Source organism: Neoarius graeffei, chromosome 12 (assembly GCF_027579695.1).
Source record: "Neoarius graeffei isolate fNeoGra1 chromosome 12, fNeoGra1.pri, whole genome shotgun sequence".
NCBI classification, from domain to species: domain Eukaryota; kingdom Metazoa; phylum Chordata; class Actinopteri; order Siluriformes; family Ariidae; genus Neoarius; species Neoarius graeffei.
Genome location: NC_083580.1, coordinates 58,130,748 through 58,153,153, shown reverse-complemented (window position 1 = coordinate 58,153,153; position 22,406 = coordinate 58,130,748). Strand labels below are relative to the sequence as shown.

The 22,406-nt window shown below is 41.4% G+C and overlaps 1 protein-coding gene across 1 annotated transcript; it reads right to left on the bottom strand.

Moving 5' to 3' along the window:
- Window positions 1–393: 393 nt before the first annotated feature.
- alg8 (ALG8 alpha-1,3-glucosyltransferase) lies at window positions 394–20,414 on the bottom strand. The gene is made up of 13 exons (XM_060936121.1): window positions 20,300–20,414; window positions 17,514–17,592; window positions 17,169–17,362; window positions 16,932–17,038; window positions 16,756–16,823; window positions 8,412–8,538; window positions 6,790–6,893; window positions 6,554–6,674; window positions 5,578–5,717; window positions 2,827–2,966; window positions 2,643–2,740; window positions 2,481–2,553; window positions 394–1,294 (listed from the first exon to the last, which is right to left on the bottom strand). Exons 1-13 carry the CDS (start codon window positions 20,386–20,388, stop codon window positions 1,066–1,068), a joined length of 1,569 nt encoding a protein of 522 aa, XP_060792104.1. The 5' UTR covers window positions 20,389–20,414; the 3' UTR covers window positions 394–1,065.
- Window positions 20,415–22,406: the final 1,992 nt, after the last annotated feature.

Sequence of the window (22,406 nt, the reverse complement as noted above, 5' to 3'; positions counted from 1 at the left end):
CTGCACACATTACAAAGGCATGGCTGTAGAAGGAGAGAGAGCCTGTCCCCTCTGTCCACAATAGAGAATGTGTGGTGAATTTTGAAACAAAAAAATATGATAATGTCACCCCCAAACTGCTGCACACCTTTACACCTGTTTGCAGGAGCCATGGGCCAAAATAACACCGGAAACACTTTATCACTTGGTGTCTTCAGTCCCTAAATATCTTTTAAGTGTTGTGAGAAGGAATGGCAACATTACAAAGTGGTTAATGCTTTACTTTCCCAACTTTTTTTGAAATGTGTTGCAAGAATCAAAATTGAAATGTATTTATTTTGAAAAAAAAACTCATGAGGTAAAACATCAAATAATGTGCTGTTGTATTATTTTGAATGCAAGACAGGACAAAGATTATTTACAAATCATTGTTTTCAGTTTTAATTTCAATTTCAACATAGCGCCCCAGCTTTTCCTGATTTTGGGGTTGTAAATGACAGGTTTCACATTATATTTGTAGAAATTGTAAAAATTATCATATACTGTACATTATTTATTTACTTACAATTTCTACCAATATCATGTTTTATGTCCACATTCAATCATGAATAAGGGCTTTTCTTCAACTGTAATCTCTGAGGACTACATTATAATACATGTACACATTTCATTTTCATGCTGTAAACACTAAGTATTAATCAGAATTTATTTTTGTGGACACTTTACAAGTCAAGTGAAGTATAGCCTGAACATCTATGCAGTTGTGTTTTTGCCTTATGAAGAATAAAATGTGGAAAAATATCAATGTTGTGGGGGTTTTTTTGCCTCCGAGCTGCAATATTATTTATTAAAAAAAAGCCAGGAAAAGGTGATGGAAGAAAAGTGAAAGTATAGTTCTTTAATTAAAACACCACATTCAAGAGAAAATGACTGCATATCAAAATAAAAGTACTTACATTGATAGACACCCCTTCCTCAAAAGTAGTTTTATGGGTCCAAAGTAACATATGGTCACATAATTGTAAACAAAATTTAATTAGAGCTCCACGTTATCGAACATCCCAGTGTTTCTACAACCTTCATGCATTACTGAGTTTTCACTTTGCTGCTGGAAGCACTGAACACTGACAGGTAGAGTCTGATGAAGCTGTAGACTACACCCAGTGCACAATAGACAGAGGTGAAGAGCAGAGGGATGAAGGGAAACGTCTGCTGCCAGCGAGTCAGCGGGTAAACAATCTCACAGATGAGCTCCAGAACAACCAGGCCCAGGAGATATACAGCTTCCACTGAGTTCACCAACCAGCCCGCTTTACTGCAAGAAAAAAAAAATCATCAGGGATAACGAGTCAGTGGTATAACATCTGCTTCTTGAAAAACACAAAGCAAAACATCCAACTCTTTTACACTCATATATCCATACAGTACTGTGCAGAAGTCTTAGGCACATGTAAAGAAATGCTGTCAACCAAAAATAGCTTAAAAATAATGAAATTAAATGTTTCAACAATTTAAAATTAAAAAAAAAAAAAAAACTACCAACAGCAGTAAGCCATAATAAATGAAAGTCAATATTTGGTCTGAGACAACCCTTTGCTTAAAAAAAAAGTAGTCTCAGGTACAATGAGTGCAGTTTTATAAGGAAATGAGCTGTAGGTTTTACTGAGCATCTTGCAGAACCACATGTGCGGGATGCCTCCCTCTGAATCCTACATCAGCGCTGGTTTGTTTATGAGAAAACGACCTGGTGGTTTTCTGCAAATTTCTTCAACATTATCGCAGAATTATTAAAATGGTTAACAGATGCATCGTAGGAGGGTGTAGCAACACCAATCTTGATGGGATTAGTACTCATCGTTTTCCAAAAGACCAGACAATGAGAGAGAAATGGGAGCGCTTGGTCTACACAGGCTGTGCACTGAAACCGTGCAAAGCTCGCGCAGCCTGCTGGCGCTTCCGCAGGTAACGTCACGAATCTGGCTCCAGACTCCCTTGGGATTTTTCCAGATGTGCTTTGTTATTTTATTTTTTTCTGCTGTAGACAGATGGCCTTGTGCAAAATTACTCTTCTGGATGAGTGTGTAAAGGGACATACTTTCGTATAAAAAAACAAAAAAACAAATTGGTCCAGAATATGCACTTTAAGCAATCAGTCTAACAGCGCACATCTGGGCAACAAGAAACACCCGTCAGCCACGTTTCCATATTGTTCATCTCTTGAAAATATGGGTAGGTTCAAACAAAAAGGTGCTATGTTCTAAGTTAGTTAACAGATCTAGATGTAAAGATCAGGAAATGAAAGCTGAAAATCTGATCCATCATCTCATATTCAACAAAATATTATATTTTTGTGGTACTCTAACTGTAATACATGTTTATTTGTAGTGTATGTTACAAAAAACATACTACTCCCAAAGATACTGTTTAGAATCTAAGGTGGTGAAATTCATCAATGTGTTGTATTGAAAAATGGCAAAATAGCCAAAATATCATGAACTGACCTGAAAAGCTTCCTGAATGAGGTAAAACTGAAGATTGTAAACATCAGCACGAATAGAATTTTGATAGGCAGCTCTGCATGAAAAAAAAAAAAAAAGAGGATGAGATGTTTATAAACTTAACCACAGTTCTGTAATGTTGAAGTGACAGACACGTGTCCATACCTGGTGCTGTAAAGAGGAGTGGAAAAAGGGAAAAATGGCCTGTTGTACTTAGGATCAGAAAGGTTCGAGCATCATCTTTACTTTCTACCGCTAGCAAGCTGGAAAGAAACAGACAAAAAAAAAAAAAAGTATGAGCAACAAAATAAGTTTAGATTCTGTTCTAAAATATAAAGTAAAAGATTACCTTAGAGGAAGTATTGCCATTAGAATGGCTTTCTCATGGACATGCCAACCAAACATGAAAGAGCCGAGGGCACAAATAATCATGCAGCGCAGGAAACCTCGGGCTCCGTTAGGTCTTTGCCACGTACTGAACACAACAGGCTACAAGGGACAAAAAGGAAAAAATATTTCTGGCAAAACTTTATAGAATCTTCCAATTAGCATCGGACTCTGGCAGGGGGCGTGGCCAAGGATTTGAAATGAGAATTGTCAATCAACAGTAATTCAGATGACAATATAATTTGATTTCTGGATAAACTATTTCTTTAACAAATACACTACTTAAACTAAACCATTTAAGGTTAATAGGATTTCTTGAATCTATATCAATATGTGTACAATAATAGTATGAACGGGATATATATAAAGATGAAGTGATGTTCTTAAAATTCTTAAAAATAATCAATTTACAGGCATTTCTATTTTTTAATTCCTGTGTGTACAAAAAAAAAAGCTAATGTACTTTATCAAGTAATCAGCAGTAGGGGTACATCATTTTTTTAAAGATATCTTTCTTATAAAGTTATTATTTATGAATGTAAGTGATAATTTTCAAATGAAATATTCTTCATGAATTGACACTTTTACTTAATTTAGACTTCATACTTTTTAGTCAGTCATTCTTATTCTGTATAATGTACATTATTCTATCCACATTCACTGGACATGAGCAATTACGCACTCTGATTGGCTACTCTACTACTAGGCTATCAGCTCATATACCTTGAGCAGAGAAAAACAAAATGGCAGAGCATATTGCTGAACCAACCGAGCGCAAAATAAAAACTACTCCAAAACAAAACCCCAAAAAATACAAAGAAAAAAATAAAAGCAACAAAATATGGAATGAAAGCATTTGATGGTAAGAATGTATCTCTTTTTTTTCCATTTTTCAAGCATTAAATAATATTGGCTGGCTTTGAGTGGTATATCAGATATATTCCATTCAGCTAGCATGATACTGAACGAGTCAAAGATGAGTTCAATATCATGCTAGCTAAAAAGCCAGCCAATATTATTATTAATATTATAATACATACATACTCTTCATATCAGCATACTCGAAGACCAGCGCTAGCTTACGTGCAAGTTGGTGCTGTTAGTGCAGCAGTAAAGTCACCTACAGCCGGTGTAGGGTTCATCAGCACGGCAGTGAAGTCACCTTCCAGCCGAGGAAGTGTTCATCAGTAGCACAGGCTAACGACCGAGAAACTAAGATTTCTGTCCCAAGACTCTTCTTCCACGCACGCACGCCACAACATTTTTCCACTCAGACTTAAGTATTCATTTCCCTGTGCAATTTACTTAGTTACTTTTAAAATCAACATCGACAACTACACACAACGAAGCGACCTGGCGACCAAAATTCTCTCAAAATCTTCCACTTTTAACAAAGCAAACCTCACGGTCATGTTTGTTTCCAAATTGTCACAGTCACTCACTAGCACGGAAATTTTACATCTCCGACGTGTCTCTTTTCCAGTTTTTCGATGTCCGTTGGTATGTTTTTCTCTTATAAATATGCGTGAAGAATATATAATGAAGTTTTGGTAGGCTTTCAGGTGTTCAGCGCGTCTTTAGTTTCAGTTTTTAGTTTATTTATTTAATGCTTAAATTATAGCATAGCTAATCCAAGCAGTAGCACTGGATTAGCCTCGTCTTCTCTTTTTCCCGGCAGACAAAGAAATGATTGTGCACATGCGCAGCAGAAAAGTTTTGTGTCACTGGATATTTGCATGAGCTCCAATGTGTGATGTCGTATTGTCTTGACAACGTGCAATATCGTAACAATATTGCATGCTCATTCTCCATTGGGTACAGTGGCGTAATACACAGAGGATAAGCGATATGATAATATTGCATGCCATCAATAAACCCATTAGAAGGGAACAGAATACATGTTTTTATTCCACGGAAAAAGTGGCCCGTATGTATAATTCATCTCATCTCATTATCTGTAGCTGCTTTATCCTGTTCTACAGGGTTGCAGGCAAGCTGGAGCCTATCCCAGCTGACTACGGGCGAAAGGCGGGGTACACCCTGGACAAGTCGCCAGGTCATCACAGGGCGTATGTATAATTATTATTATTATAGCATTTTTCACAAATTGCTACTGCCATTTTGCCGGTTTCTTGACATTCTTCATCTTTAAGCATTAAAATTTGCTGAATTTTTTTAGACTGATTCAAAAGCTCAAAGACGTTTGAAAATTACATGACTGAAATGTCCAAGAAAGAATTAAATAAATGTCTAAAGCTATTCTATACCTTGGCATGACAGCAAGACGGAACTTTCTACAAAAAAAACAAACACGAAAAAGTCAATTCATTCAGCCATCGATAGGTTTGTAAGAAGTCCGCCTAAGCGGACATTATTTTGCTGGACGTTTTGTATAAAGTTTTTATTTATCGAATTTGTAAAAAATAAAAATGCTCTGTTTCTCAAAATCCAGTGAATGTGGATAGAACAGTTATTCCACTCATTCTAGTTGTATATGGCTTATAGCCAACTCAGCGCTATGTGCCTCATCGGCTATCAGCTCATGTATGATTCGATTTCGTGGAATAACTGTTGAAGATAAATGTCGATGAAAAACAATTCAGCTGCTCAGTGAGGCTGAATGAGGTTCATCAAGTTATTTCAAATCACAACTATTTTAACAGAACTGGGCACCAGCAGGGTTATTACTTATAGTGCACAACCAAACACTCACCAGGATTGACAGTAAAGTACAAACAAGTGTCACTAGAGGAGACACAGGTGGAAGAACGGCGTGTTGAAATTCCTGAACCAAACCTCCAGTCATCGAAGCTTTGGGAAGTTTGTTCTGGTCAAGCAGTTTGAATTTTACACCTAAAATAAGCAATAACTGTTAGGCGGAGTTTTAATAATCACGACTGCTTATACTACAGCACTGGCGAATTCTTAAATCTGATCAGACGGTGTTGATTAATTTTCTAAAACAGCATCTCTGACAGTATTGCTGGCTCCCTATGTTCTCCCCTGCCATTTCCCACCCTCCAGTCAGCTCTCCCCAATCATACAACAGCTACCAACTGGACAGGGTGAGGGCTAACACATGTGCCAACTACATGTTTTCACACTGCTGCTCATGCTGTGCCACAAGGCAGTGTAACACACACGGATGAAAGCATTATCTGCCCTCTTCCGCATACATGAGTTCACAGACACTGGAGATTAACAAGGGTCACTGTGATTGACAGGAGAGAGAGAGTATGCCCCGCCCACCTAGACAGCATGGCTAATTTTGCCCCCTTGTCTCCTGGCCAGAGATAGCTATGGCATCATCGGGATTCAAACTCACATCTACTGAAGAAAACGTGAACAAGGTTCTGTTGCAGGAACTAACTTCTTGTGTGAATGTTCCATAACATAAATGCTACCTAGAAATGGATAAAAGTGCAATATTCCAAATGGTGTTTATTTTGTCATAAATAAAACATTGTAATCAATCACTGACAACTTGCTGAGGTAGAAGAAGAATAAAGCACGTTGGGATATGCTATTATAGGAAAATATTCAACGTTATGGTGATTACAGAAACTACGCTTGGCGTCAGGCCGAATTACACCAGCCCACCTTTGATTATTTTCCTATCGTAGCACATCCCCAAGTGTTTTACTCCTAACAAATGGATTGTTATAAGAAAAACATTTTTTTTTCCATACCCAGGACAGAGAGAGCTTTGTCTGCTATGTTGTACAGTGCCCAGATATTAGGGGCCCAGTAGGCGTGACATAACCCACGCTTGAAAGGGAAGAGTCTGGAAAGGACTTGTGGAATTTGACCCTTTAATAGATCAGAAAAAAAAAAGAAGTATTCAGCAATAATGTTGCTTTATATCAAAGAAACAATCAGAGAGAGTTCATGAAGTTTATGACAAAGAATCAAATGAGATACATACCAGAATAATAAAGGGTCCAAATGACACAGCAAAGATGGACAGCACAATAAATCCAAGAACTACGAAGCGGAAAAAGCTGAAACTTTTCCACCTCACTGAACCATCTAAAGAAAAAAGAGACGTTAAGAAAATTTTATGCTTTAATTCATATACACGTACCATGAACTTGTGGAATTCGTGCAAAGCACTGAATTTCATGATATTATTAAAATTTTTATATCAAAATTTCTTGTTATTTCTTGTTTAGGCTTATTAATTATGCATATACAACGATGCTATTGAAGCCCCAATTCTGATAATTTCATAATTAGTACTAGAAAAGCACATGGTAGAGTGTATACCTCCGCCAAGTCACATTATCAACATCAAAATCACTTGAATCTAGGATAATACTACACCAAATTTCAACAGAATCCATTCACTACTTTTTGAGTTACGTTGGGAACAGACAAAAAAAAAAAAATCCTGGAGCCACATTTGCATCAAAATCTAATAAATTTTTCCTTGGTCCACGGCTTACCTTTCTTCAAAATTTCATCAAACTCTGTTCACTACTTTTTGAGTTATGTTGGGAACAAGCAAACAAACAAATAAACTGAGGCGAAAACATGACCTCCTCCAACAAAGTTGGTAGTCGTAAAAACATAACGTTTCATTCTTTAATAAATAAAAAATGTAAAATCATGGCAGGTTTACATTGTATAAGAGGAATACAACACTTTGGCATAATGCTGCTATTGGAAATTATTCTATCCACTGATAGCCTACTACTAGGATATCAGCTTATATACCATGAGTAGAGAAAAACAAAATGGTGGCGTGTTGCTGAACCAAACGGGGACGAAATAAAAACTCTACTCGAAAGCGAAACCCAATAAATAAATAAATAAATAAATAAATAAATGGAATAAAAAGTACGTATTTGATAAGAATGTATTTTTTTATTTTTCAAGAATTATTATTATCACATTTTTCACAAATTTTCACACATTTTTCAAAACTGTCATTTCGCCAGTTTGTTTACATTCTAAGCAGAAATGATTTGGTAGGACGTTTTTGTTTATCGAATTTGCAAAAAATAAAAATGCTCTGTTTCTCAAAATCCAGTGAATGCGAATATAATAAGTTATTCCATTCAATATCGTCATACGTGGCTTATAGCAAACTCAGCGCTACACGCCTCGTCGGCTATCAGCTCATGTACAACTCGATTTCGTGGAATAACTGTTAAATAATCTTAAATTAACTGAAAATGAATTGCAGGTCCAATCTAACACATGAAATTCTAAATGAAATAAGCAGATAAACAAAAGAAAAAAGTATTCAATCTATAAATTCAATGTACGATTCTGCGCATGTATTTCCTGGATGTTATTTTACGTTGCGAAAAATGTGAATGAATTTAGCGACGTGTAGAAAAGGACTAAAGTGCTTGTGTGTTTTTTTAATGTCAAATCATGTATTCAAGCAGGAGTTCAGATTCTGAACTGTTCTAGTATGAATTTCGAACTGCAATTTCGATGTTAGATTAATTCTCAACAACATTCAAATTATCATCACTGAAGCACACGTAGAACTCCATAAACGCAACAAGACACTCCGATGTTTTTGAAAATCCAAACCTGCGTTACTCTGAGTGAAGCAGAAACACCTGAGCAGGAAGATTCCATAGGCTGGTGCAATGTACAGGAATATGTGCTTCAGGTTTAAGAGGAGAGAAAACAGTAGGGCACCCTCGAAATGTCTGTTCTGTTTAAACACAAGCAGAGAAAGACAATGGATTAACAGAGTGCTTTATAAGAAGAGATGAGGTGAGGAGTACAAATCCTACTCAGGCTACAATTATTATAGCAAAAGTGAAACATTTAAAGATGAGAGGATATTTGCTATTTTAATTCTTTAAAAAGGACTAAACATTTACTTTTTCCATTTAAACAACAGTGTTGAGAATGCAGGAATAATCAGTGCCATTTATGCACACTGATCTATTCACTGCAACATCCACAATGTGGAAAAATTATTAGTGTGCTTAAAGGCAAGCACACTATTGTTCTTCTTAAGTTTACTTATTCTGCCTTATTCCGACACGTTTTTTGGATCCACTACTCCTCCTAGGCCGTTCGAGATAGAGACACCGTTCCAACTCTGAGACGTCTGGCCCGAAGTGGTGTAGTGTGCTTGTATACAGCTTTTGGATCAACGTGCCCGTTCTCTTGTTCTTGTCGTTTTTCTTTTGTTTTTTTCCCCATAGAGAATGAATAGGGCTCATGAATCGAATCGTCCTACTCGGACACGCTCCATCGCAGATGCACCAAACCTCATATGATACTTCAGGCCAACTCCCCTGACACATACATGCAATCGGTTCTGACCCGCACTCATATTTTTCCTTCCTTTTTGCTCATCCCTTTTTCCCTCTATAGGCTTGCATTGATTTTTGGCCCCATTGAAAATGAATGGTGTTTCAGGAGAAAAACTTTCACTCTCCATCAGTTTTTTAACCAAGTAACCAAACTTCAAGAAACTTCACTTGATGCCTCAGGCCAAGTCCCTGCACAGATCCATCCCCTCATCTGAGACCTGCACTTGTCTTTTCCTTGGTGTTCACGCATCTCTTTTTACCTCCACAGGTTTCCAATGATTTTTGGCCCCATTCAAATGAATGGAGTTTTGCTCAGTAACACTTCACCACACATCCACCAAACTTCATACGGCACCTCAGGCCAAATCACCCATCACACACGATATCGGTTCTGACCCGCACTCGTCTTTGTCTTGCCTTTCATCCGTCCATTTTTTCTCCATTTTGCCGCTAATCAATGGAAGCTTGACTGAGTCATTCCTCCCTTCCCCCATAGGTGATGATGCATTTGGCAAGGATCTGCTCATTTGAGACTTTTATAGCAAATCAACTTCAACTTAATGGCCACTTTATTAGGAATACTTACACGCACACATGATAGCAATTAGCATATAAGCATTCACGTGTTACCATGCTAGCTGTTAGCATGTTACCCATTACGATATCATGCCCGCTGTTAGCTCGCGAGTTGTTAGCATGTTCATCATTAGCAAGTTATCATGAGAGCTGTTAACATGTTAGGATTAGCATGGTAGCATGCAGAGTTCGCATGTTTGCTGTTAGCAAGTTTGTCTGAGCATGTTAGCATGCTAACTGTTAGCATGTCACCCTCAGCGTGTTAGCATGCTAAAAGTTAACATACTAGCCATTAGCATGTTAGCCTGTTAGCATGATAGCTGTCCGCATATTAGCCTTAAAGTGTTAGAATTTTAACAAATAGCATGTTAATCATCATTAGCATGTTAGAATGCTAGCTGTTAGCATGTTATCTATTAGCATGTTATCATTAACATGTTAGCTTTTAGCATGTTAGTATGCTAACTGTTAGCATGCTAGTTGTTAGTATGTTGGCATTAGCATGTTGGCATGCTAGCTTTTAGCATGCTAGCTGTTCTGCTACAGCTCAGCAAGCACACTGCATTTTCTCTGCGGAAATGCAGTCTAGTTACATTTGCATGCCTCTTTTGAAGCTTGAAATAAATTATTTTTTAAAATAATTGCCTGTGTACTTACACAAACAATTATCAGTGAATATCGGTGAATAACAACCTCAAATTCGTCTCGCTTATTATTCACCAATATTCATTTCACCTTCAGCGAATAACTGTTAAATAGTAAAAGATAAAATCATTAAAAAGAGAGGTAGAAGGGCCTCACACCACCATCCTCAACCAGCTACAGAACAAAGAATAGTGCAAGGTGGGCAATTGACACAGTAACTAACTTTAAAGTTATACGGCCTTTCGACTTCATAAAATCTGTGAAATTTAGTTCCCTCTGAAATTTGGTCATTGTGATATGTTTATTTCTGTAATATCCCCCCCCCCCCCCAAAAAAAAAAAACCCACACAACCCCAGGCCATTCTGTGGCTGGGAAGTTATTTAATTTGAGGGGATTCCCAAGCAAATAATGTGCATGAAATTGCTTGCTTCATGCAGTCAAGCAGACAAAGGAAGTCCGTGTGCGCATGCGCAGGTTTATTTTCTTCTTTTGGGTTTTACAGCAGCTGGCATTCACAGTGTTGCATTACTGCCATCTCTACAGGTATACCTTGACCGTGCACTGACAGTTACATCATTCTGTCGCTAAACAAACAGCTGATAACACAGAAGTGCTCGCTGACCGCCGATATTTATTAGTTTGGTCCTGTGTTTCCTTTCTTTTGCAACATAACATCTTTTCTTCTCGCTTTCCATTACTGTAGTCGGTCTTTCACATTTCATTCGCACACTCGCGTCCATCATTTTTCTCTCCTGTTTCAAATTTGTATCCCACAATGCTTTGCATGAACAGGGAAGGCCCAGCATGTGATGCATGACATAGTATCTTGAACTGGGCCCTAAATTCATTAAATTGTTCTATTAATAAAAACATTGGAAGTCTGTGATTCAAATTCAGTAGCTTTCGGTCCACTCAACAAAAATAATTGGGTCCATCCATCCATTTTCTACCGCTTATCCGGCTCGCGGGGGTAGCAGCCTAAGAAGAGCAGCCCAGACTTCCCTCTCCCCGGCCACCACCAGCTCTTCTAGGGGAATATCGAGGCATTCCCAGGCCAACCAAGAGATGTAATCTCTCCAGCGTGTCCTCCCGGTGGGGCATGCCCAGAGAACCTCCCTTGGGAGGCGTCCAGGGGGCATCCTAACAAGGTGCCCGAACCACCTCAACTGACTCCTTTCAATGTGGAGGAGCAGTGGTTCTACTCTGAGTCTCTCCTGAATGACCAAGCTTCTCCCTGTCTCCAAGGGAGAGCCCAGCCACCCTGCGGAGAAAACTCATTTCTACCACTTGTATCCACAATCGCATTCTTTCGGTCACTACCCACAGCTCGTGACCATAGGTAAGAGTGGGAACGTAGGTGGACCAATAAATTGAGAGCTTTGCCTTTTGGCTCAGCTCTCTCTTTACCACAACAGACCAGTTTAGCGTTCGCATCACTGCTGACACTGCCCCAATCCGACTGTCCAACTCCCACTCCCCCTTACCCTTACTCGTGAACAAAACCCAGAGATATTTAAACTCCTCCACTTTACGTAGCAACTCCCCCCCCCGACCTGAAGTAGGCACTCCACCCGTTTCCAGCTGAGCGCCATGGCCACAGAATTGGAGGTACTGATCCTCATCGCAGCCACTTTGCACTCAGCTGCAAACTGTTACAGCGCATGCTGTAAGGTCACAGATTGATGAAGTCAACAGGACCACATCATCCACAAAAAGCAGAGACATGATCCTGATGCCACCAAACCGGACACCCTCCGCCCCTTGGCTGTGCCTAGAAATTCTGTCCATAAAAGTTAATGAACAGAACTGGTGACAAAGGACAGCCCTGGCAGAGTCCAACATGCACCGGGAACGAGTCTGACTTACTGCTGGCAATGCGAACCAAACTCCTGCTCCGGTCATACAGGGACCAAATGGCCTGCAGTAGTGGGCCCTGAACCCCATACTCCCAAAGCACCCCCCACAGGGCGCCACGAGGGACACGGTCATAAGCCTTCTCCAGGTCCACAAAACACATGTAGACTGATTGGGCAAACTCCCATGCACCCTCCAGTACCCTTGCAAGGGTAAAGAGCTGGTCCAGTGTTCCATGACCAGGACGAAAACCGCATTGTTCCTCCTGAATCCGAGGTTCGACTACCAACCAGACTCTCTTCTCCAGCACCCCAGCATAGGCTTTCCCAAGGAGGCTGAGAAGTGTGATCCCCCTATAGTTGGAACACACTCTCCAGTCCCCCTTTTTAAAAAGGGGGACCACCACCCCAGTCTGCCAATCCAGAGGCACTGTCCCTGACCTCCACGCAAATGTTGAAGAGGCGTGTCAGCCAAGACAGCCCAACAACATCCAGTGCCTTCAGGAACTCAGGATGAACCTCATCCACCCCCAGAGCCTGGCCACCGAGGAGCTTTTTAACCACCTCGGCAACCTCAGCCCCTGTGATGGGCGAGTCCTCTCAAGCACCCTCAGACTCTGTGCCCTCCTCAAACAACATGAAGGTGGGATTGAGGAGATCCTCGAAGTATTCCTTCCACTGCCAAATGATGTCCCCAGTTGAGGTCAACAGCACTCCATCCTCACTGTAAACGGTAGGGACAGAGCACTGCTTCCCCTTCCTGAGCCGCCGGACGGTTTGCCAGAATCTCTTCGAGGCCGACCGAAAGTCACTTTCCATGGCCTCACCGAACTCCTCCCACACCCGAGATTTTGCTTCAGTGACCGCCAGAGCTGCGTTCCGCTTGGCCCGTCGGTATCTGTCAGCTGCCTCTGGAGACCCACAGGCTAACCAAGCCCAATAAGACTCCAACTTGACAGCTCCCCTCACCGCAGGTGTCCACCACCGGGTTCGGTGATTACCGCCATGACAGGCACCAACAACCTTGCAGCCGCAGATCTGCATGGCCACCTCAGCAATGGAGGTGCGGAACATGGTCCACTCGGACTCAATGTCCCCATCCTCCCCGGTATATAGTTGAAGCTCTGCCGGAGGTGGCAGTTGAAGATCCGACGGACGGGAGCCTCCGCCAGACGTTCCCAGCATACCCTCACTACATATTTGGGCCTACCAGGTCTGTCCGGCCTCCTCACCCACCATCTGATCCAGTTCGCCACCAGGTAGTGATCAGTTGATAGCTCTGCTCCTCTCTTCACCCGAATGTCCAAGACATATGGTCGTAGATCAGATGAAACGACTACAAAGTCAATCATCGATCTATGGCCTAGGGTGTCCTCGTGCCACGTGCACTTATGGACACCCTTATGCTCGAACATGGTGTTCGCTATGGCCAAACCGCGCATGGCACAAAAGTCCAACAACAGAACACTGCTCAGGTTCAGATCGGGCAGGCCGTTCCTCCCAAATCACACCCCTCCAGGTCTCACCGTCATTGCCCACATGAGCGTTGAAGTCCCCCAGTAAAACAATGGAGTCCCCTCGTGGTGCACTGTCTAGCACCCCACTCAAGGACTCCAAGAAGGCCGGGTACTCTGAACTACCATTTGGTGCATAAGCGCAAATGACAGTCAGAGACCATTCCCTGACCCGAAGTTGCAGGGAAACGACCCTCTCATTCACTGGGGAGAACTCTGATGTTAGCACGCTCAACTGGGGGGCTACCAATAGCCCCACCCCTACCCAGCGCCGCTCACTCTTGGCAACTCCAGCATGGAAGAGAATCCAACCCCCCTCCAAGAAATTGGTTCCAGAGCCCAAGCTATGCGTTGAGGTAAGCCCAACTATATCTAGTCAGTACCACTCAACCTCACGCACAAGCTCAGACTCCTTTCCCACCAGAGAGGTGACATTCCATGTCCCAAAAGCCAGTTTTGTCAGCCGGGGATCAGTATGCCAGGGCCTCCGCCTTTGGCTGCTACCCGATCCACAGTGCACTGGACCCTTACAGCACCTCCTGCGGGTGGTGGATCCACAGGAGAGTGGTTCCGTGTTGCTCATTCAGGCTGGGCCCAGCCGGGCCAAATTAATTGGGTGTCGGGGAAAATTCTTTTTATGACCTAAACTTGAAAAATATGAAAGGCAGTCTACCTTTAATCCAAGCACAACTTTAAATTGTCGTAAGTTATAACACAAAATAATTTTGCCATAATTTATCATTTTGCATATACAGTATGCTGTAGTACAAATATCACACTACAATTATCAATTAAATACTGCAAAACTTACAAGAGCAGGTGGTGTTTATTCAGCACCAGATGCCAAACTGTTCCTCAATTCCCTAATGGAAATTGTACCTTAGGTTGGAAAATCTAACTAATTTCGTCTGGTTTAACAAAATAAATTGAGGTTTTTAAACTGTGATCTTTTTTCCTTATAATATATAATAACCTCTATTTCTTAAGATAAAGACATATCTTACATTACAAACACTGACTTGTAATCTGCCTCTACTATACACTATTTTGAATAAAAGTAATTGAAATGGATGGGTGAAAAATAGAAGAAAAGATGAAGAAAAAGACAGAGAAAACTAGAAGGGCACTCAGTAGAGTGCTTATTTCTGCTAAGCCACATATTAGAATATTTAAAAAAAAAATTTTTTTAAATCCTGGATCCACATATACAGTTGTGGTCAAAAGTTTACAAACAGTGACATGAATGTCATCTTGGATATGAATGTCATGGCAATATTTGGGCTTTCAATAATTTATTTGATCTGTTCTTTTTCCGTGGCAGAATGATTGAACGGTGTACATCTTTAATTAATTTATTTATTTTTTTAAAGAAAAACATGGGGGGCACGGTGGTGTAGTGGTTAGCACTGTCACCTCACAGCAAGAAGGTCCGGGTTCGAGCCCCGTGGCCGGCGAGGGCCTTTCTGTGCGGAGTTTGCATGTTCTCCCCGTGTCCGTGTGGGTTTCCTCCGGGTGCTCCGGTTTCCCCCACAGTCCAAAGACATGCAGGTTAGGTTAACTGGTGACTCTAAATTGACCGTAGGTGTGAATGGTTGCCTGTGTCTATGTGTCAGCCCTGTGATGACCTGGCGACTTGTCCAGGGTGTACCCTGCCTTTCGCCCGTAGTCAGCTGGGATAGGGTCCAGCTTGCCTGCGACCCTGTAGAACAGGATAAAGCAGCTAGAGATAATGAGAAAAACACTAGAATTTGGTGCATCAGTTTTAAATTTCTTTGGGTTTTCTGAAATCAACACAGGGTCAAAATTATACATACAGGGTCAAAAATATACATATGCTCACTTGGATTATTAAGTCCAAGGAGCTCAGTGCAGATCTGAGAAAGAGGATCGCAGATATACACAACTCTGAAATGTCTCTTGGAGCCATTTCTAAACAACTGCAAATTCCAAGATCAATTCAAACAATTGCATCCAAGTTATTGTGAGGTGTAGTCACTTTGCCAAGCCACTTTGCTTCAAGAAAACCCAAACTGTCACCCTCAGCTGAAAGGAAATTGGTTTGGATGGTCAGAAACAACCTGGGAACCACCATGGTACAGCCCTGCCATGAATTGGAAGCTGATGGATCACTGTCTACAGTTCAGATCACCATGGACTAAGAGGCTGCTATCCAAGAAATAACCCCCTGCTCCAAAATTGACACCTTCAAGCTTAACTAAAGTTTGAAGCAGACCACACGGACAAAGAAAAAGCCTTCTGGAAGAAAGCTGTGTGGTCAGATGAAACAAAGATTGAGTTGTTTGGCCACAATGACCACCATGTACAGAGGGACACTGTACCAGCTGGTGGTGATGGTAGGATCATCATGCTCTGGAGCTGTTTTGCTGCCAGTGGAACTGGTTCATTGCACAAAGTGGATGGAATAATGAAGAAGGAGGACTACCTCAGAATTCTTCAGCATAAACAATCAGAGACTTGAACATGACTTGGGAGTTACAACAGGACAATGAACCCAAACACAGATCAGAGCTGGTTGTGGAGGATAAAGCAGGCTAACATTAAGCGTCAAACAAGTCCTGACTTCAACCCTATTAAAAATATATGAACCGTGCTTATAGGTCGAGACCATGCCAAGAAAAAAAAACAAGTTTAATTGAACTCTATGAATTCTACCATGAAAAGTGTTGATTTCAGAAAACCCAAAGAAAATTAAAACTTGTGCACCAAATTCTAGTGTTTTTTTTTTTTTAAAGATGTATGCTGTACATTCTGCCATGGAAAAAGAACAGTTCAAAGAAATTACTAAAAGCCCAAATATTGCCATGACATTCATGTCACTGTATGTAAACTTCTGACCACAATTGTATGTCCTAAAATCTAAATCAATTGTTCCTTGGCCCACCTTTCCTCAAAATTTCCTAAATCCATCCACTATTTTTTGAGTTACATGGGGAACTTATCATCAAACAAATAAATAGAGGCGAAAACACAAGTCCTCCAACAAATAATCAGTACCTGAAGATGTCGTGCGACTGAAAGCAGAAGAATTCCAAAAAGGAAGCCATTGTACTGGAAATGAATGTCTACATCATGTTATTTAAGGATTAAACACATGGATTCAAAGTGAGCAGAAATACACTATTGGATTGTTTCATATTTATGAGGACAGTATATAATTTTAATAAGGATACGATCAACAATCAGAAGTCCACAGTTCCACAGCAGCAGTGTGGCCAGGATGAAACATGGCTTTGCCAGCAGATCCTTTCCTTTGTCTTCCCGTAAACATTTACAACATCTAAAAATGGCACAAACCCCAAATATAAACGATTTAACAGTATGTACACAAGTTCAGAATGATGCCAATGGCATTTTTAGTTGGTTGGGGTCATCATAGTGTGGGTGAGATATGATTATCACAATCGTACTCGCTAACAGCATAAATGAAGATCACATCAGTGGTAATGACAGAAAGTCTCTGGAACAACACTGTGGCAGGACTGGCATAATTAAGGTTCTCAACAACCAGCATCTTCGCATCGAAGTATTTGGCGATGTGTGACAGTCCAAACTCAAACCATGCAAACAGGGGAGGATAATCCAGTGTCCACTCTGATGTGGCCTGAAAGCATTAAGGCAAGAAAATAAAAAGCTGTCAAACTCTTCGTTAATTACAGGGATGTAAAGGCTTGATTGTAATTACACTACGATAATTAGAGGTCAATGGCATCACCAGACTGAGTGTACTGGAATTGTTCATTGTGAGTAAATACCTCATAATACCACTTTGACACAGGCAGAGAGTGAGTGATGGCGAGCCAGTTCCGGTGGACTTCAAAATCTGTAGAGTGACTGGAAAATAAGACGTTTATTCATTACATTACAGGCATTTAGCAGATGCTCTTATCCAGACCGACATACAACATACCCAGAGCAGCCTATCAGGGGTTAGCTGCCTTGCTCAAGGGCACTTCAGCCATTCCTGCATGTCCAGGGAATTGAACCAGCAACCTTTTGGTCCCAAAGCTGCTTCTTTAACCATAAGGCCATGGCTTCCCCATTCAAATTACAAACAGCTAAACAGTGCTGTGCAAAAGTCTTAGGAACCCTATTTTTTGAATACAAACTTTGTTAAAGAGTTTCATTTTATAACTTCTACGTTATTGAGTAGAACAAAAACATTTCAGATTTCCGAACATTAGTTTTCCAGCACAAAATGAAACGTTACAGAAAAATGTTTGCATGTCAGTACAGAAAGCAGACACTTTTCAGACAAAAGCACACTGAAGGCTGCTGGGTTTTGATGTGAAAATAAGAAGCTAACGTGACTGGTTCTGCAAGATGCTCAGCAAAATGTACAACTCATTTCCTTACAAAACTGCACTAATTATACCTGAGACTACTATATTTAAGTAAAGGATCATTATACCAAATATTGACTTTATTTCATTTATTACTGTTTACTCCTTCCTACAGTATTTTTTTAAAATGTAGAATCATTTCATTATTTTTGAAGGCATCTTTGCTCTACAGCATTTCTTTGCACGTGCCTAGGACTTTTGCACAGTACTGTATATAGCTATGAAATCCTAAAATATTACATAGATTCAGTATCAATCTATGAACTAGTTAAATTACATTACAAGCATTTTAGCAAACACTCTTTTCCAGAGCTATGTACAACAAGCACACACATACCCAGTGCCTGGGGAGCAGTTGAGGGTTAGGTGCCTTGCTCAAGAGCACTTTAGCCATGGATTTTCCTGCCGGTCCTGGGAATCAAACTGGTGAATCTTTGGGCCCAAGGCTGCTTCTCTAACCTTTACGCCATGGCTAAGTATTACTGTACAATAATCCCAATAAATGCATTATTGGGTAAATGGGGACCAATAAGATCGTGAGCTGGCCTAGTGGTTACTGTGTCTGCCTCTCGATCATGAGTTCTACTTGCAGTCAGGTCATAAAAAAGACCAAGATAAAAATGGTACTGGCTGCCATCTGGCAAGGCACACTGCAAAACAGATGTGAGTGGGGAGTCAAACTCTCACGGTTACCAGAGGACTAGCCCACCACTGTAACCCTAGCTGTATAATAGGTGAGAGGCTGAGGGCTACTGAAACGGAGATTGGCACCACACCTATGTGCCTCAAGAGCTGGTTAGTACTGGGACAGGAGACTGCCTGGGAAGACCAGGTCCTGGCGCAGGAAGGACTTTGACTTGGGGACCAACATGCAAAGGTTTAAGAAAGAAAAGAAAGAAAGCACAACTTTATTCATCACACACTTGTGAGATTCCTCTCTGCATTTAACCCATCTGAAGCAGTGAACACACACACATACCCAGAGCAGTGGGCAGCCATGCTAACAGCGCCCGGGGAGCAGTTGGGAGTTAGGTGCTTCACTCAGCCCAAGGCCATCCCATATTAACCTAACCGCATGTCTTTGGAGGAAACCCATGCAGACACGGGGAGAACATGCAAACTCCACACAGAAAGGCCTCCGCCGGCCGCTGGGCTCGAACCCAGAACCTTCTTGCTGTGAGGCGACCAAGGTAACCACTTACACCACCGTGCTGCCCACAATAAAACAATTTCAACAATAAAAAGACATCTACACACTGTACAAGGTTTGATCTGGATCCCACATAAGAGCATTTACTGTTAACAAATCTCATATCATCTCTAGCTGCTTTATCCTTCTACAGGGTCGCAGGCAAGCTGGAGCCTATCCCAGCTGACTACGGGCGAAAGGCGGGGTACACCCTGGACAAGTCGCCAGGTTGTCACAGGGCTGACACATAGACACAGACAACCATTCACACTCACATTCACACCTACGGTCAATTTAGAGTCACCAGTTAACCTAACCTGCATGTCTTTGGACTGTGGGGGAAACCGGAGCACCCGGAGGAAACCCACGCGGACACGGGGAGAACATGCAAACTCCACACAGAAGGGCCCTCGCCGGCCACGGGGCTCGAACCCGGACCTTCTTGCTGTGAGGCGACAGCGCTAACTACTACACCACCGTGCCGCCCCCTGTTAACAAATATGGAATGAAATGCTGCTGTAAAGTACAACTTGTCTGAACAGTTACCAGGCTCCCAAATCACAGGCCCAGCTGGTCAAACTAGTTTTGGCAGCTGGTAACAGTTTAGATCAAGCTGGATTTTTGAGCAGAGAAATACAGATATTAGTACAAAAATAACTGGAAAACATGTAACTAGCTACTCTTTACAGTGAGTATCAATGGAGGTATACAACAATTCATAATGTTGGATCATAATGATAATATCGTGATGTCATACTGTCATTTTGCTCAGTCCTAGGGAATGACTGAGGCTAGATCAACTGGCCAGTTACTATAACAAGAACCCCCCCCCCCCCCCCCCCCCACACACACACACACACTTTTTTCCCCCAAGCTTCATACCATTACAGTGGCAAGAAACTTTTTTTTTTAATCAACATTTAACACCAAAGTTAGAGCAAGTAATCCAATAAAATTAATGTATCAAACGTGTCAACACTCATTTTAACAGGTTAAACTGTTCACTCACTAGGCATTTATCAGTAAACATTTCAGAAAAGAAACTCCAAGAGCCAAAGCGAGAAACCAGCTCCAGCCCTGGCTTGTGGACGCCGCCATGACAACTCGCTGAAACAATAAAGTTTACTTTATTTAAAACACAACCCACAGCAACGCTTGTTTCCGGAAGTATGACGAAAGACAGTAGTAATGGCTCGATCCCAAATGCCTTCATAGTTGATATGAAGTGCACTCAATAGGGTGCAGGATGTCGGATTCGAGAAATTCGACTCCCATTCTGATTCAACGTGTTATGAATCGCTGGAGTCTTTACTGTGGGTGGAATGATTCTCAATTCCACTACCTATGGACTATAGAGTCGACTCTGGTATTCAGAGAATCGGGAATCTTTTGAAATTGACTCCTAGTCCTAAGAGAAGATATTTATTTCCAAAAAGAGTCGATTATCGATTCCACAAAATAAAACCCAAGGCAAGAAGGAAACGATATTTAAGTATACAATTACAGAGCCATATATATACACAGCAGAGGTGGACAAAGTACCCAACTTCATTACTTAAGTCAAAGTACAGATCCCACTCATCAAGTGAAAGTTGTCCAGTCAAATTTTTACTTAAGTTAAAGTACTTGCTTTTAAAAATACTTAAGTATTAAAAGTACATTTTCTGTCAACGCATCGTTGTATTATTGCCGCAACACTTACAAAACCTAACGCCGTTACCAAAGACAGAAATATGAATTCACAAAACAAACACATGCCATGCCATCATGGCGGTTTAATGTTAAGCTAGCTAGTCAGTGAAACTCCACCTGACATGCTAGCAAACTCTTCAAACTCGAAATCATATTGGGTAGCTAACGCTTCTAGAAAAGAAAGATTTCTACATTCTGTTTATTTAGCAAGATTATGCTAAAACATATTTCTGAAAAGACTTCAGATAAGGGCGGCACAGTGGTGTAGTGGTTAGCGCTGTCGCCTCACAGCAAGAAGGTCCGGGTTCGAGCCCCGTGGCCGGCGAGGGTCTTTCTGTGCGGAGTTTGCATGTTCTCCCCGTGTCTGCATGGGTTTCCTCTGGGTGCTCCGGTTTCCCCCACAGTCCAAAGACATGCAGGTTAGGTTTACTGGTGACTCTAAATTGACCATAGGTGTGAATGGTTGTCTGTGTCTATGTGTCAGCCCTGTGATGACCTGGCGACTTGTCCAGGGTGTACCCCGCCTTTCGCCCGTAGTCAGCTGGGATAGGCTCCAGCTTGCCTGCAACCCTGTGAACAGGATAAAGCGGCTAGAGATGATGAGACTTCAGATAAGTTAACGTACTTCATGTTAGCGTAACTCCGTTTTTACATGCTAACTAAGAGTGTCCAAGTTAACTAGCTATGTGTAAACGTTAGCCGTGGTCAAGGTGATGGCAACTTGGTGGGCAAATCCATAGAAAGTCATTTGACTAACCAGACTGCACAGCATAGGCTCCAGCTTGCCTACGACCCTGTAGAACAGGATAAGCGGCTACAGATAATGAATGGATGGATGGGATGGGATGGACTGCATAGCTATTGCAACGTTATCGCTAGCTCTAAAAGCACAGACAACTTCATTGCAAGCTTTCTCTTGGAATAAAACGTTTACATCCCTAAATATGCTTCCGTAGGTCGGACGGCGAGTTTTTGTAAGGCATGATGTGGTTCGTTTTGGCAAACAAAGCAAACGTTTAAAATGAAACGAATCTTTAAGCCTTTCAGAAAACTGAAACACAGGTTCGAGGTATGGCCATGGGTGTGTGTGCATTCCCCAGAAGAACCGCCTCCTTCCATTCTGCCATCAACTGATCGTGTTCAAATAATGCTGCTGAGGAATCATTGAACTTGATTTTATACAGTCTATGGACATGACGTGACCCTAATGATTACTGACTGGCTGTCTCAGTGTCACCTGCGGAAAAACTAATCACGTTTTATAAAAGAAAAGTAAAAAACATCCACTTTCAAAGCTGCTTCATAGTAACGAGTAACAAGGACCTTGATAGAAATGTAGTGGAGTAAAAAGTACGATATTCTCATTATCTCTAGCCGCTTTATCCTGTTCTACAGGGTCGCAGGCAAGCTGGAGCCTATCCCAG